Below are 13,497 nucleotides of genomic sequence, written 5' to 3' on the forward strand. Positions count from 1 at the left end.
TCCAGGGCCATCCCATCCCCTCTCCCCCACCCCTGAGACTGCAGCCCCTGGGTCCCCTCTAAATATTTCATCCTCCTGGTATCCTTCCCCTCCCAGGGGATCTCACATCCCGTGGATATTACATCCCCTCCCTGGTTACTGCATCTCCCCACACGCCGGGAATCACATCCCTCTTTGGGCAACAAATTCCACACCCTCCCTGCTCCCCCAGGATTTGTATTCCCGGGTTTTTCCATCCCTTCTGCTATTCCCTCCTGCCCGGTATTGCACCCGCCACCCCTCCCGGTATTCCACGCCCCCGGGAATCTCATCCTCCCGGGAATCTCATCATCCCCGCGGGCAATGAATCCCCCTCACCCCTCTATTTCATCCCGTTCCGGGTATTGCGTCCCGGGTACCGAACTCCTCGGGGCATCGAATTCCCCTCGGGTGCCGAATTCCCCCCGGGGACCGAATCCCCCCCGGGTACCGAATCCCCCCCGGCATCGCACCCCCCGCTCGCCCCTCCCGGGCACCGCATCCCCTCCCTGGCCCGGCTCCCCATCCCAGCAGGGCGGTGCGTCCCTCCCGATGGCCCCGATCCTAAACCGAAAGTGAAACCACTCGGGCTACACCGAGACCCGGGTCGGGACCGCAACAGCGGCAGGGAAGAACCACGAAGCCCCCGCTGGAGCGCCCGCTGGAGTCCGGAGCTGCCTGCGGGCCGGTCCCATGGCACAGCCGCCGCTGCCGCTGCTCTGCGGTACCGTCGCTCTCCTGCTGCTCCGCGCCGCCGCCGACACCGGTAAGCGGGACTGTCCCGGGCTCCCCGGCGCGCCCGAACTCTCCTGGGGTGCCCGCACCCTCCCCGGGATCCCTACACTTGCCCCGGGGTACCCGCACCCTCCCCGGGATCCCTACACCTTCCCCGGAGTGCCCACGCCGTCCCGAAGGTGCTCGCTCCGCTTTCCTGGGATGCCCACAGGGATAATCCCCGGGATACCCACCCTGCTCCCGGGAGAGCCAGCTCCGCTCCCGGGGGAACCTGCTCGACTTCCGGAGGGAACCACGCTACTCCCTGGAGTATCCAAGCTCCCGCTGAGGTGCCCACACTATCCCTGGGGTGCCCATGCCACCCCCAAGGTGTTTGCTCCGGTCCCGACGGTGCTCGCTCCGCTTCCCGGGATGCCCACAGGGATAATCCCCGGGATGCCCACGCAGCTCCCTGGGATGCCTCTGTTTTGCCCCCCGGGCTCGCTCTGTTTTCCGGGATGCCCAAGCTACTTCCCGGCATTCCTGTGCTGCTGCCCAGGACACCAGCTCTGCTTCCGGAGGAGTCTGCTCGACTTCCGGAGGGAACCACGCTGCTCCCTGGGGTATCCAAGCTCCCGCTGAGGTGCCCACACTATCCCTGGGGTGCCCAAGCCGGGAATCCCCAAGGTATTTGCTCCGATCCCTACAGTGCTCGCTCTGCTTCCCGAGATGCCCACAGGGATACCCATGCCACTCCCTGGGGATGCCTGCTCCCCTTCCAGGGGTACTCACGCTACTCCCTGGGGTAACTGAGCCCCGACTCGAGGTGCCCAGGCTGCTCCCCAGGGTGCCCGTGCCATCCCTGGGGTACCCATGCCATTCCTGGGATGTCCACTCCACTTCCTTGGGTTCCCAGGCTGCTCCCTGGGGTGCTCAAGCTCCCACTTAGGTTGTCCTTGCTGCTCCCTGGGGTGCTCACTCTGCTCCCTGCCTTCCCAAACCTCTCCCTGGGTGCCTCATAACCCCCACCCAGAGTGCCCAGGCTGCATCCCCATGTTCCCTGGGTGCCCACCTCGCTCCTGGCATTCCCACACCACCTCCTCAGCAGTGTCCAGGGAGGTTGGGAATTTTTAGGATCCATGTGATGGACCCATGGCAGCTGCATCACTGTGGGATTTCAGCCTGGGTGGGTCCTGGTGTTTTCCATGGCACTGGGAGTTGTCCATGGCTGCTGAGCTCGGGGTGTCACATCGTGTCTTGCCTCTCCAAAAACCCAAAAAACCAGAATCCCTGGAGCGTGAAAGCTGAAAAACTTTAGGATCACTGAGTCTAATGATTAACCCAGCACTGCTGAGGCTACCACTGACCACAAGTACTTTTAAATCCCTCCAGGAATGGGGATAGCCCGGGCAGCTCTGCCAGGGCCGGACAGCCCATTCCTGGAAGGAATTTTCCCAGTATCCACCCTGCCCCTCTCCTGGCCCAGCCTGAGGCCGTTCCCTCTCTCCTGTCCCTGTTCCCTGGGAGCAGAGCCCGACCCCCCCGGCTGCCCCCTCCTGTCAGGGACTTGTGCAGAGCCACAAGGTCCCCCCTGAGCCTCCTTTGCTCCAGCCTGAGCCCCTTTCCCAGCTCCCTCAGCCGCTCCTGGGGCTCCAGCCCCTTCCCAGCTCTGTTGCTCTTGGACACAACAGCTTTGGGGAAAATCTCATCACAGCTCAGACATTGGAACCGTCCCCTGGTTCATCCCCCGGGAGCTCCTGGAAGCAGCAAGAGCATTGTGAAATATTTAATTCACTAAAAATGTGGGAACTGTGAAGGATTCTGTGAAATAAGGCTGGAAGGGAGCGCAGAGCTTTGGGACAGCTTCAGTGCCCCCTCTTCTCTAAGCTCCTGTGTGCTCCTGAAGCCCTGGAAAATAAATTCATCCCTATTTATAAAGGGACAATGGGAATGGTGAGGACTGTAAAATGTCTTGGGTGACAAAAATAAGCCAGAAGAGCCACGTGAGCTGGGAGGACACGAGCCCTGAACCTCAGGAACTGGCTAAAAATAGCCTTCCCTGAGTCATTCCCCCTGACTACTGATCTCAGATGTCCAGACAGCATTCCAGGCAGCAGTGGTGCCACCAGGATCCTTGCTTGGGGCAAATAATGTGGTTTTAGGGGGTGTTAGAGAAAATGAATAATATTTATTTCTTTTAGTTTGGTTGAGGGACAATTTGGGATGTGCTGCTGCATCCCATGATGTTCCCACTGGGCATCCAATCCTCTCCTGCTTTCCATCCCTGGCCCAGCTGGCCAATTGGAAAGATTTTTCAGCTAAAACATGAAGTTTTCTTTATTTCTGTGATTTTGGCATTTGGCATGGATTTTTTGTGGGCCCAGATTTGTGAAATTCCTCTTCTCTTCGCTGTTTTTTGGCTCATGGCTTTTAAATTTTGAGCAGAAAACCCCTCACCTCTGTGGGCCTTTCCCTGATAATTTTTTAAGGAGAACAGCCACATTTTTCCCGGTGTGGATTCTCTGGTGTCCAGTTGTGGTTGTGCATCCTTGGGAAGCTGGATTTGGACATGGGATGACATCACAAGGCAGCATCTCCATGCCTGGGATCATCCTGGCTGTATTCCTGGTGCTGGCACATTCTGCTTCCCAACGTGCCGGAACAAACTCATCCTCCAAAACCCGGCATCGCTGGAGATCACTGGTGGTGAAAGACAAGAAAAAGTGAAGTAAAAAATTCATGGAAATGCAAAATCCATGAATACTGGGCACTTTTCAACCTGGATATTTGATACCAGCAGGATGCAGGGAATTCAGATGGAAATGAGGCAGCTGGAGATGTTTTCCTGGGAAGGTTGGCTCCCGGCACCGCAGCTCCTTTGGGAGGTGGGCCAAGGATGGGATGAGTCTTTGAGCACCTGGGATGATGCTTCCATGGGAAATTCCAACTCACTGTCAAAGGATAAAAGCCTAAATCCTGCATCTCCAGGGCTGTTTCCTCCCCTTATCCCCATTGGAATGTGTTTTGTCTCATCAAACAAGCTGAAATCCATGGACGGCGTGAGATGCCGGATCGTGATCCTGGAGAGTGGCGTCGCTGGGATCCTGTTGAACAACTTGGGCATTTTTTGGAAGAGAAGATTCCAATCAACTGGAAAAACCAATTCTTTAGGATGAGGAGAACAGGTTTAAAAACTGGAAGGCATAAGCAGAGCTGGCAGATCCCTGTTTTTCCTGGATGGTTTTGGTGTTTCCGACCATCTCCTGCTGCGCTCCCTTTGGAGAAGCACCTGGAGTTGGCACTGGGAGGGATTTTCATTCACTAAAGGCACATTTCCAGTCTGGTGAGTTGTGAGGGTGTGACAAAACATCCCCAGGTGTTTCCTCGAATCCTGGTTCCAAGAGTTGCTGCTTCCTGGAACTTTGCCCACGGCTTGAGAGGAGGCAAAGAGCTGCTGTGCTCAACACATGCGTGGTCCCCGTGTTCGCTCTGGCCACACTGACTGCAGCCCTCAGGGTGTCCCAGCGCCAGGATCACCCTCGGATCCAGCCAGATCCAGCCGAGCACTGAAATGGAGCAAATTCCCCCCAGGATGTTCTGGGGATGCACCTCAAATTGGGGCAGGAGTTTTTGAGGATGGAGACTTTTATCTCTGGGTGTTTTGGGTGCTGCGGGAGTGCGTTGTGTTCCTGTCCCCACTGCTGCTCTGCCACTGGCCCCTTCCCCTCCTGCTCCCATTCCCACTGTGCTCCCAACCCCACCGTGTTCCCATTCCCATTGTTTCTATCCCCACTGTGCTCCCATTCCCACTGTGCTTCCAACCCCATCATGCTCCCATCCCCATCGTGTTCCCATTCCCACCATTTCCATCCCCATCCTGCTCCCATCCCCGCTGCCACCACACTCCTGTCCCTGGTGGCTGCTGTCCCTGTCACCGGCACATTCCCATCCCTGTGTGCTCCTGTCCTCACTGCCATGGCATTCCCATTCCCATTCCCATTCCCATTCCCATTCCCATTCCCATTCCCGTTCCTGCTGTTCTTCCATCTCCATCCCACGATGATCCCAGCCCAACCGTGCATCCCTCCTGACTAGACACTGCTCCATCCCAGCTGGACATTGCTCCATCCATCCATCCATCCATCCATCCATCCATCCATCCATCCATCCATCCATCCATCCATCATTCCATCCTATCCAGACTTCCCATCCCAGATATCCATCGCTCCATCCTGGCTGTATTTTGTGTTATTCCCATTGTACATCTCTCCATCTCTCTGTGCTGGCTCCCATTGGGATATGGGAGCTTCCAGCAGCCAGGATCATGGATGAGCCATTCCCTCACCACCACAGGGATCCAGGTGCTGGCAGTTTTGGAGCATCTGGGAAATTCTTCCCTACTGCACCAAAAAAGAAAGGAAATTTCACCAGCCTGGTATGGAACCTCATCCCAATGCCGAAGGGGAAGCAGGAACTCCTTTGGGAAAAAGCAAAGCTGTAACTCATAATCCATCTCTGTCCCACTGCCTGGGATACTTGGATTTCAGCTGTCACCTTCCAGAGCAGAAAAAACCCTGGGAAGTGGCTGGAGGACTCAGGCAGCACCTGGAATTTTTCATGTCCAGCTGCAAAATGAGTGGAGACAGACGGGGGCAGTGAGTGCAGAATGCAGCAGCTGGAGATGGGATGCAGCCAGGGTCACTGGCCTGGGACAGTCACTGCAAGGGGATGGAATTCCATCAACATTCCGTGGTGGTGGGAGGAGCTGCAGGAACATACAGGAACCACAAACATACAGGAAGTGGAGTTTTCTCTTTCTCCCGCCACCAGAGGAGCTGCCACAAGCGATCCCAAACATATCTTCCCTTTCTCTCTCCCCTGTGTCAGGCACAGGGCCCCTTTGTTTTTGCAGGCTGGATGAGGCTCTCCCAGCCCCAGGGCAGCACCAAATCCCTGCATCCACCCCTAGGCAGGATTTCACAGGATCATGGAATGATTTGGGTTGGAAGGGAATTTAAGGATCGCCTCATTCCATGTCCTGCCGTGGGCAGGGACACCTTCCACTATCCCAGGTTGCTCCAAGCCTCATCCAACTTGGCCTTGGACACTTCCAGGGATGAGGAGCGGGGAATTCCCCAGCACAGCCAGAGGTTGCCCGATCTCCCTGCTGTGACTCCATCTTTTTTCCATGCCATTCCCATTCCAGTGCGATGCAGCCGCCCCAAGGCCGTGGCCAACGCTCACATCGACGCTGGGATCCACATGGAGCTGAATTCCCTCCTGCGCTACTCCTGCAACCCGGGATACAAACGGAAAGCCGGGACCTCCAGCCTCATCCAGTGCATCCTCTGGAACGGCTCCGAGCCCCGCTGGACCGAGCCCACGCTCCAGTGCATCCGTAAGTCCTCGGTAGGAACTTGGGAGCAGGGATGCCTCTGGCAGGGAAGGATGGGAAGAGATGTGGGAGCCACCCACATCCAAAAGAAGCAGAAGTGGGAGGGAAATTATGGAGAGGAATTGAATCAGTGGAATTCCTAACGGATCATGGGTGATGTCCATGGGTTGGACACACAAAAGTTTAGGGCCTCACGTCCTTCAGTGCTGCCAGAGCTGGGGGAGGAAGTTAAAACATGGGAGAGGATGGAACACCAGGAATGTGGAATTTATAAACCACAAAGAGTCTCTGCACAGAACAGAGGTGCCCGATCTGGGAAAACATAATTAAAAGGCTGAAAATACGGATTAATTAGGATAAGAAGGGAGAAATTATTAATCAATAGAAGATAGAAGGGTAATCAGTAACTTGTAGCCAATGAACAGGAACTCCTTTGTCTGTTGAAATCTAAAAATAGTTAAAATTTGACAACTGAAATCTGGGATTTGTGGAGTTTCCCCCGGAAATGTTGGATAAAAGAACGTTGACTTTTGGTCCCACCGGACCGGTGAGAGTTCACTTCCCAGCTGACAGTGTCTCCCTCTTGTGTCTTCCCAAAGGAGATCCGGCTCTTCCCCAGGAAACCCCCAGCCCGGAGCTGCCGCCGGCGCCGCACACGGAGAGCACGACCCAGAGGGGTGAGCAGGGGACTTGGGATTGGGTTTGGAGCAGCCACGGCCACAGCAAAGCCACGATTCCCAGGGTGTGGAAACCACAACATTCCCATGGCAGGATCAAATTCATCCAAGGGTGAAATCCCAGCATTTTGTAGCTGTTGGATGGAGGTGCGGAAACAACGGCGCTGCCTTTTGATTTCGGGAATTTAAAGGCTTCCCACCGTTTTCCCAGCAGGAACCACCTGTTCCAGCCCAAATTCCAGCCCCTCTCCAGCTTCCAGTCAGTCACCTGTGCCACCAGCACCTGATGGGATGTCCCCAGACAGATCCAGGCCACTGGAGACGCTTCCAACACCGGACACATCCACACTGGGAGTGGGCACAACCCTGCTGCCCATCCTGCCCACGGATTATGCCACAGGTTGGGCCAGTTCCCAAGGGAATGCAACCCTCCCTGGGGGCTTGTTTCATCCACAAAGGCTCTTTTGCTTTTCCAATGGAATTTTCCCTTCTCTCCAACCTCCTTTTTAGTGAGGCTCCTCCCAGCACCCACCCCTTTCCCACCTTTGCAGCTCAAAATCTCCTTTTCTCTCTTCTTTTCCAGTTGCCATCCAGTCCGTGGCCTCTTCTGTCGGTAAGCTGGGAAAAAAAACTGATTTGGGAAAGGAGGGGCTTATTTTCTTTATTTTTTTAAGCTTAAAAGCCCTTTTGGGGGCTGCAGGAGCTTTATTCCATGGCCAATGGGAATGCCACCAAGGGGGGGAAGGATTCAGCACCCAAATTTCTTCACAGAAAGAAGAATTCCCAATTCCATCCCTGAGGGGTGGGGATGGCATCTTGGGATGGTGCCCGGAGCTCCTCATGGAGCTCTTTTGGTGGAATTCATGGGTTGGGAGATGCTCCTCACTCCGTGTGTCCATCCCACAGGATTCCTGGTGCTGCTGGCTGCTGGAATCGTGGCCATCTGCTGCTGGAGGAGGAAGTGAGTGTGCCAAACCCCAGGGATGAGTTTTCCAAGGCTCCTTGGAAGGAGCTCCTTCCAAGGCTCCTCCTTTCCAAAGAAAAGCCTTGGAATGCCATTGATGCTCCTCTTCCCTCCACAGGCAGGGCTACACAGTGACGGAGACGGACATTCCCATGGTGGCTCATCCCTCTGGGAATGAGGAGGTGGCACCTCCTGTCATTGTCCCCACGGGCTGAGCACCCCCGGCGGGGACGCTCGGTGCACCCACCATCCCGAGGGATGCCGGAGGATGGAACGCCGGATGCTTCCCTGAGGGGTGGCGGAGCACATCCCGGTCTCCACCTGGAGCAGCCAGGGATGCGCGGCTGCTCTTCCCAGCCTGAACATGGATGACTCCCATGGATGATCCAGCTCCAGCACCCAAAGGTGGGTGGGTGTCCTGCACCGGGAGCTGGGATTTCAGGGAATCGGCCCTGGGGATGCTGGTGGTAGGCAGGGAGAGGGTTGGGATGCTGCGATAGGGTTTGGGATGAAGCTGAGCTGCCCTGCCCCAGGTAATTCCCATTCCCTGTCCGGGAGCATGGATAGAGTTGGATTACCTGGACACCAGTTCTGTCCCTTTTCTGGCTTTGTCCATAAATCCCAGAAAATAGCTGGAGAGGGACCCAGCCCCAGCCAAGCATCCCCTCCACATCCTCATCCCTTTCCTGGCTTCGTCCATAAATTGTCCCAAATCCCAGGAATTAGGTGAAAGGGACCCTGCCAAGCATCCCCCACGTCCTCATCCCCTTCCTGCTCTCTTCCAGCCACTGAGCCGCAGCCAAGGGTGCTGGGACCATCCCACCCTCACACAGCTCAGGGATCCTTTGGAAGCACTGCCAGTGCCAATCCCAGCTCTGGATCCCAATCCCAGCTCTGGATCCCGATCCCCACTGGCTCACAGGGAACCCAAGCTGGAGCAGTCTCACTACAGACACCATCGAGGACCAAAGGCAGTAACACAACTTAGGGAATGTTTTCCTTTGTGTGTTTTTCCTTTATCCATCAGAAGTTTTTATCCACTTGTTTCCTTATCCAGTTTTTATCCAATTGTTTCCTTACACTCTGGAAAAGGCAGCTCTCTATTTTTATGTACAAATAAATATATTTTATATAGAAAATAGCACTCAGAGCAGTGGATTCCTTAACTGGACGTCTCAGCCGGGATGGTGGGAAGGACTGGATTGGGATGAATCCATCCCCAAGGGTTCACTGGACACCTCGGGAATGAAAGGTTCATTCCCATCCTCCAGAGGTGATGGTACAGTGGCAGCTGCTTGGGAAGCAGGAGGGATCCAACAGCTGAAATTCCACGGCTTTTCCTGGCTGCTCTTGTCCTGTTAGTGCCTCGGATCTGGGGATGTGTGACAGGCACCGCACTGTTCCCAGGGAGCCCGGGATGGGCGGGAAACAGGAGAGGCTGGAAGGGAGCACTGGAGGTGCCTGATCCAACACCCACTCCAGGCTTTGTGGTTCCATCCAGATCCAAGTGTTTGGGGGAATTCCCGCCCATGTAGGAATTTGTTCCTGGAGTCAGCTTTGAAAGTGAAAGGAGAGGGAGGGAAGCAGCTCCATGAACAACCATGGAAAAAAACCAGGATGCACGAGGGCTTCTGCAGCAGCTCCGGGCAGATTCCTGAAACCACTTTCAATTTCGAGTTCCCATGGCACAGGCTCTGGAATTGTGGCACAGAGAGCAGGATCCACCCTTACAAGCACTTACAAGAGTGCTCCTGGGAGGGCTGGGGAATATTTAAGGATATTTAAGGGAAGGGAAGAGACAAAAAGGAAGTGTTAAGGCTTTTTTTTGGCTATAAATTTAATTTTAGGGTTAGAAATCCCTCTTCAGTTTGTCCCTGAGTTTGGCTGAAACCAAACCAAACCAAAGGAATTTTTCTGCTGCTGTCCCATTTCTTCCCTCCTGGCTGGCTGCAGGGAGAAGGGAAAGAGTCCAGGGAAATCTCCTGGCTGCAAGGATGGAAAGGGAATTCACTGGGAGAGCTTAAGGATTTCCTCCCATGGCTGGGCAGGAAAAGTTCATTTCCAAAAAATAAACTTTCTTTGGATACTTTCCATTGTGTTTCCTCTTTTTTCAGTGGGTCAGAGGGATTTCCAGGAACGATGGGATATTTGGGCAGTCTGGACACTGGTGATGGGGGGAAGAGGGGGAATGCTCCAAAATGAACCCTGCTCTGTCCGATCCCATTCCTACAGAGCAGATTCCTCTGGATATCCCACTTCCCAGCTCCTGAAGGATGAGGCAGGGCTGGAGGGAAGGCACCACATCTTCCCCAGGGAGCCTGGAGGTTCCTCTGGAGCTCGGCTGAAATCCTGCTCCGACATCCACCTGATTTTGGAGCTGGGCTAAAATCCTGCTCCGACATCCACCTGATTTTGGAGCTGGGATGTGCCAAGAGGATTTGTCCCACATCCAGGATGGCTCTGGGAAGCTGGAGGGCTTTGTTAGAGCTGGACGGGCTCTTCCCTGATCGTTGGGAAGGAGGTGAGCGGGGTCAGGGAGCCGAAGCACTGCACGGTGCAGGCCTGGCACAGGAATCCCCCGGGATCCCGGCTGCCGTCGCTCTGCGGGAGGAAAAGAGGAGATTCCAGGGAAGAGGAAGCTGCAGGAACTCAATCTCTGCTTCCAAGCTCTGCCACAACCCCCTCACATCCAGGGAAGGGAGCCATGATGTGCCCAAAGCAAGGAAATCCCACACAGAATCATGGAATGGTTGGAAAGGATCTTTAAGGACATGGAGTCCAACCATTCCCAGCATTGCCAAGGCCACCCGTGTCCCCAAGTGCCACATCCACACGGCTCTGAAATCCCTCCAGGAATGGGGACTCCACCTGGGCAGCCCATTCCCATGCTTGAAAACCCTTTCCATGAAGGAATGTTCCCAATATCCATCCTGCCCCTCCCCTGGCCCAGCCTGAGGCCGTTCCCTCTCTCCTGTCACTGCTCCTGTCCCTGCTGACGGCTCGGAGCTGTCATCCCTTGTCCTGGACATGGAGCTCCACAGATTGACCTCATGTTCCCTATGGAGCTTGGTCTTTCCAGCACCCTCTGGACAAGGATCCAGGTGGGATCGAACCCAAACCTGACCCCAAAAGTTGGATTGTCACTGGGGCCAGCAGTGCTGTGCCAATCCCAGGTGGATGCTCCAAGGGCTCCAAGAGTCACACACGAGATCTGACACCACAAAACCCCAAGCCTGGCTCCATCTGAGGTGTCAGATGGGATGTTCAGGATGGAGTGGATCTGTGGGAAGTGCACCATGACCCGGAATCACCCTTGGAATTCACACAAATAAATGGATGGGGAGCTGAGATCCCTGCTCAGAACAGGGATTGGAATGGCTTGGGAAAGCTCCCAAACCCCAAATCCCAGGGAAGGGACGTACGTGAGCCAACGGGAGCTTCTTCACCACCAGCCCAGAACTGAATTCCAGGGATTTTGCACATCCTGACACGCAACAAGCGATGGGAGCTCTGCCCTTGTCCTTCACAGCCTCACTCAGCAGCTCCACCCGAAGGAAACGCTCCTAGGAGACACGGGAAAAAGGGAATATCACCCGTCAGAGGGAGCTGAGGGGATGGAACAGGTTGTTCCTTTATTTTTTTAACCCCTAAGGAAGCAACTTGGGACGTGATGGGACTTAAAGATTCCTGGGGATGAAGAAACTCTGGCAGAAGCCAACAGCAGGAAGGAAGGAAATAAAGGAAGGAAATAAAGGAAGAGGAGGAAGCCACTGCAGGCAGGGAAAAGGGAACCTACACACTTCCATGGAGATAAGAACTCAGGATCTGTGGAAAACAACACCCAAATGCAGGGAATGTGGGAAAAACTCCACTGCAATCTTGTGTCTTCCTACTGGAATCTCTGCATGGAGCAGCAAAATGCAGGAATAAAAGCAATTCCTGCTATTCTGGGGTGTGCCAGCACAAGGAACAGTCCACGGCATGAATCCTAGGATCAGGGTGGATCTCAGGATGATCCTTTGGTGCAGTGGGCCTTAAGTGAGCCCACAGCAGGATTTCCTTGCCCTGGGAAGGTTTCACTTACTCCAGCCAACATTAAAAGGTTTTCCAGGGATTTGGACATCAGCAGGCACTTCTTGGCTCGGGTCACGGCCACGTAGAGCAGGTTCCACTCATCCTCAGGGGTCCTGCCTAGGACGGAGGAGAGATGATCCATGGATTTAGGGAGCAAGGATGAACAGCTCTGTGGTTCTTCCAGTGCCTCAACCAGCTTGGATGAGGCTTGGAGCAAGCTGGGATAGTGGGAAGTGTTGCTGCCCATGGAATTGGATGGGCTTTAAGGTCCTTTCCAACCCAAACCATTCCAGGATTCCATTTCTGGAAGGCCAGCAGCTGTTTCTCTGGGAAAGCAGGAATTGGCAGGCCCTGAGTTTGCTGTGCAGGTCCCCACACCATCAGCAGCTCCTGCCTCATCCCACATTCCTCCCTCCAGGCAAAGGCAGGACTCTGCACGCCCAGAGAAGCCACTCCCAGCTTCCCATTTTCCTGTTTGGGGCACAGGCTTGGCTCCTGAGGAGCTCCCCAGCCCCTGGATCCCCTCTGCTCCCTGGGCAGAGAGCAGCTCCTCCAAAACATGAGCCCCTGGGAAGCAGGGCCTTTCCCAAGGCTGGGTTGGTCTTTGCTGCTACACAGCTCCAAGCGGGAATATTCATGGAATTGGACAATCCTTAGGGTTGGAAAAGATGTGCAGGAGAATGGGGGAGGAGAAGTGATTTTAATAGGAAAAATCCCTGGGAGGGCTCTGAAAACAGGTACAAAACTTTCCCTTTCTTCTTCTTACTCTGTTTGGACACAAGATCTTGGAATCAGGGAATCAGGGAATCATTTAGCTTGGGAAAGGCCTCTGAAGCATCGAGTCCAACCATTCCCAGCACTGCCAAGGCCACCACTGCCCACATCCCCAAGTGCCACATCCACAGGGCTTTGGAATCCCTCTGGGAATGGCGACTCCACCCCTGCCCTGGGCAGCCCATTCCAATGCTTTCCAATCTTTTCCATGGAGAAATTTTCCCAGTATCCACCCTGCCCCTCCCCTGGCCCCGCCTGAGGCCGTTCCCTCTCTCCTGTCCCTGTTCCCTGGCAGCAGAGCCCGACCCCCCTGGCTGCCCCCTCCTGTCAGGGACTTGTGCAGAGCCACAAGGTCCCCCCGGAGCCTCCTTTGCTCCAGGCTGAGCCCCTTTCCCAGCTCCCTCAGCCGCTCCTGGGGCTCCAGTCCCTTCCCAGCTCCGTTCCCATGCTCCAGCCCCTCACCACACTTTTCTTTCCCACTTTTTGGGATTCCCTTACCAGGAATGATGTTCATTCCCCTCAGGAAAGCCCTACTGACAGAAGGGATTTGCACAAAATCATCTGCAAGGGAAACGGTGTCGAATTCCAGGCCTTTGGCTTGGTGGGCGGTCCCGATGAGAAAATCTGGATCCAGCAGGTGTGGGAAAAAGAAGGAAAAAGGATCAGTCCCTGCAGCAAAAATGGTACTGTTCATTTCATTTCATATTTCATTTCATATTTCATTTTTCATTTCATTTTTCATTTCATTTCATATTTCATATTTCATTTCATTTCATATTTCATTTCATATTTCATTTCATATTTCATTTTATATTTCATTTTATATTTCATTTTATATTTCATTTCATATTTCATTTCATATTTCATTTTTCATTTCATTT

At 54.4% G+C, this 13,497-nt stretch overlaps 2 protein-coding genes across 7 annotated transcripts in view; one reads left to right on the forward strand and one right to left on the reverse strand.

Annotated features, from left to right (window-relative positions):
- The first annotated feature begins 545 nt into the window (after nucleotides 1–545).
- Nucleotides 546–9,599, forward strand: IL15RA (interleukin 15 receptor subunit alpha). Of its 4 annotated transcripts, XR_011155988.1 has the most exons (7): nucleotides 4,798–6,130; nucleotides 6,727–6,804; nucleotides 7,016–7,204; nucleotides 7,388–7,417; nucleotides 7,711–7,765; nucleotides 7,887–8,173; nucleotides 8,554–9,599. XR_011155988.1 is itself a non-coding variant. In XM_069034012.1 (6 exons), the coding sequence occupies exons 1-6, from the start codon at nucleotides 5,419–5,421 to the stop codon at nucleotides 7,981–7,983; spliced, it is 1,161 nt and encodes a 386-aa protein (XP_068890113.1). In that variant the 5' UTR covers nucleotides 4,798–5,418; the 3' UTR covers nucleotides 7,984–9,599. The 4 variants fall into 4 exon arrangements, 3 of the variants coding, with proteins under 3 accessions (XP_068890125.1, XP_068890113.1, XP_068890105.1); XM_069034012.1 differs by having other exon boundaries at nucleotides 7,887–9,599; XM_069034024.1 differs by lacking the exon at nucleotides 8,554–9,599 and adding an exon at nucleotides 546–784 and having other exon boundaries at nucleotides 5,939–6,130; nucleotides 7,388–7,974.
- A 460-nt stretch (nucleotides 9,600–10,059) lies between these two features.
- FBH1 (F-box DNA helicase 1) overlaps nucleotides 10,060–13,497 on the reverse strand; it is a 33,951-nt gene continuing 30,513 nt past the window's right edge. For 2 of the 3 annotated variants that reach the window (XM_069033976.1, XM_069033990.1), the window contains exons 18-21: nucleotides 13,115–13,240; nucleotides 11,853–11,959; nucleotides 11,191–11,331; nucleotides 10,110–10,369 (exon numbers count right to left, since the gene is read on the reverse strand). In XM_069033976.1, coding sequence (XP_068890077.1) covers nucleotides 10,250–10,369; nucleotides 11,191–11,331; nucleotides 11,853–11,959; nucleotides 13,115–13,240 — 494 coding nt within the window. In that variant the 3' untranslated portion in view covers nucleotides 10,110–10,249. Of the gene's footprint in view, nucleotides 10,370–11,190; nucleotides 11,332–11,852; nucleotides 11,960–13,114; nucleotides 13,241–13,497 lie in introns of all 3 variants that reach the window. The other variant, XR_011155987.1, reaches the window with a different exon arrangement.

This window comes from Aphelocoma coerulescens, chromosome 1A (genome assembly GCF_041296385.1).
Source record: "Aphelocoma coerulescens isolate FSJ_1873_10779 chromosome 1A, UR_Acoe_1.0, whole genome shotgun sequence".
Taxonomy (NCBI): domain Eukaryota; kingdom Metazoa; phylum Chordata; class Aves; order Passeriformes; family Corvidae; genus Aphelocoma; species Aphelocoma coerulescens.

Bases quoted from the DNA above. Each gene is read 5' to 3' on its own strand.
- IL15RA (XM_069034004.1), top strand. From the start codon at position 5,419: ATGCAGCCAGGGTCACTGGCCTGGGACAGTCACTGCAAGGGGATGGAA. The intron at 6,131-6,726 runs GTAAGTCCTCGG...GTCTTCCCAAAG, and splicing joins GCCCACGCTCCAGTGCATCC to GAGATCCGGCTCTTCCCCAG. The intron at 7,205-7,387 runs GTTGGGCCAGTT...CTTCTTTTCCAG, and splicing joins GCCCACGGATTATGCCACAG to TTGCCATCCAGTCCGTGGCC.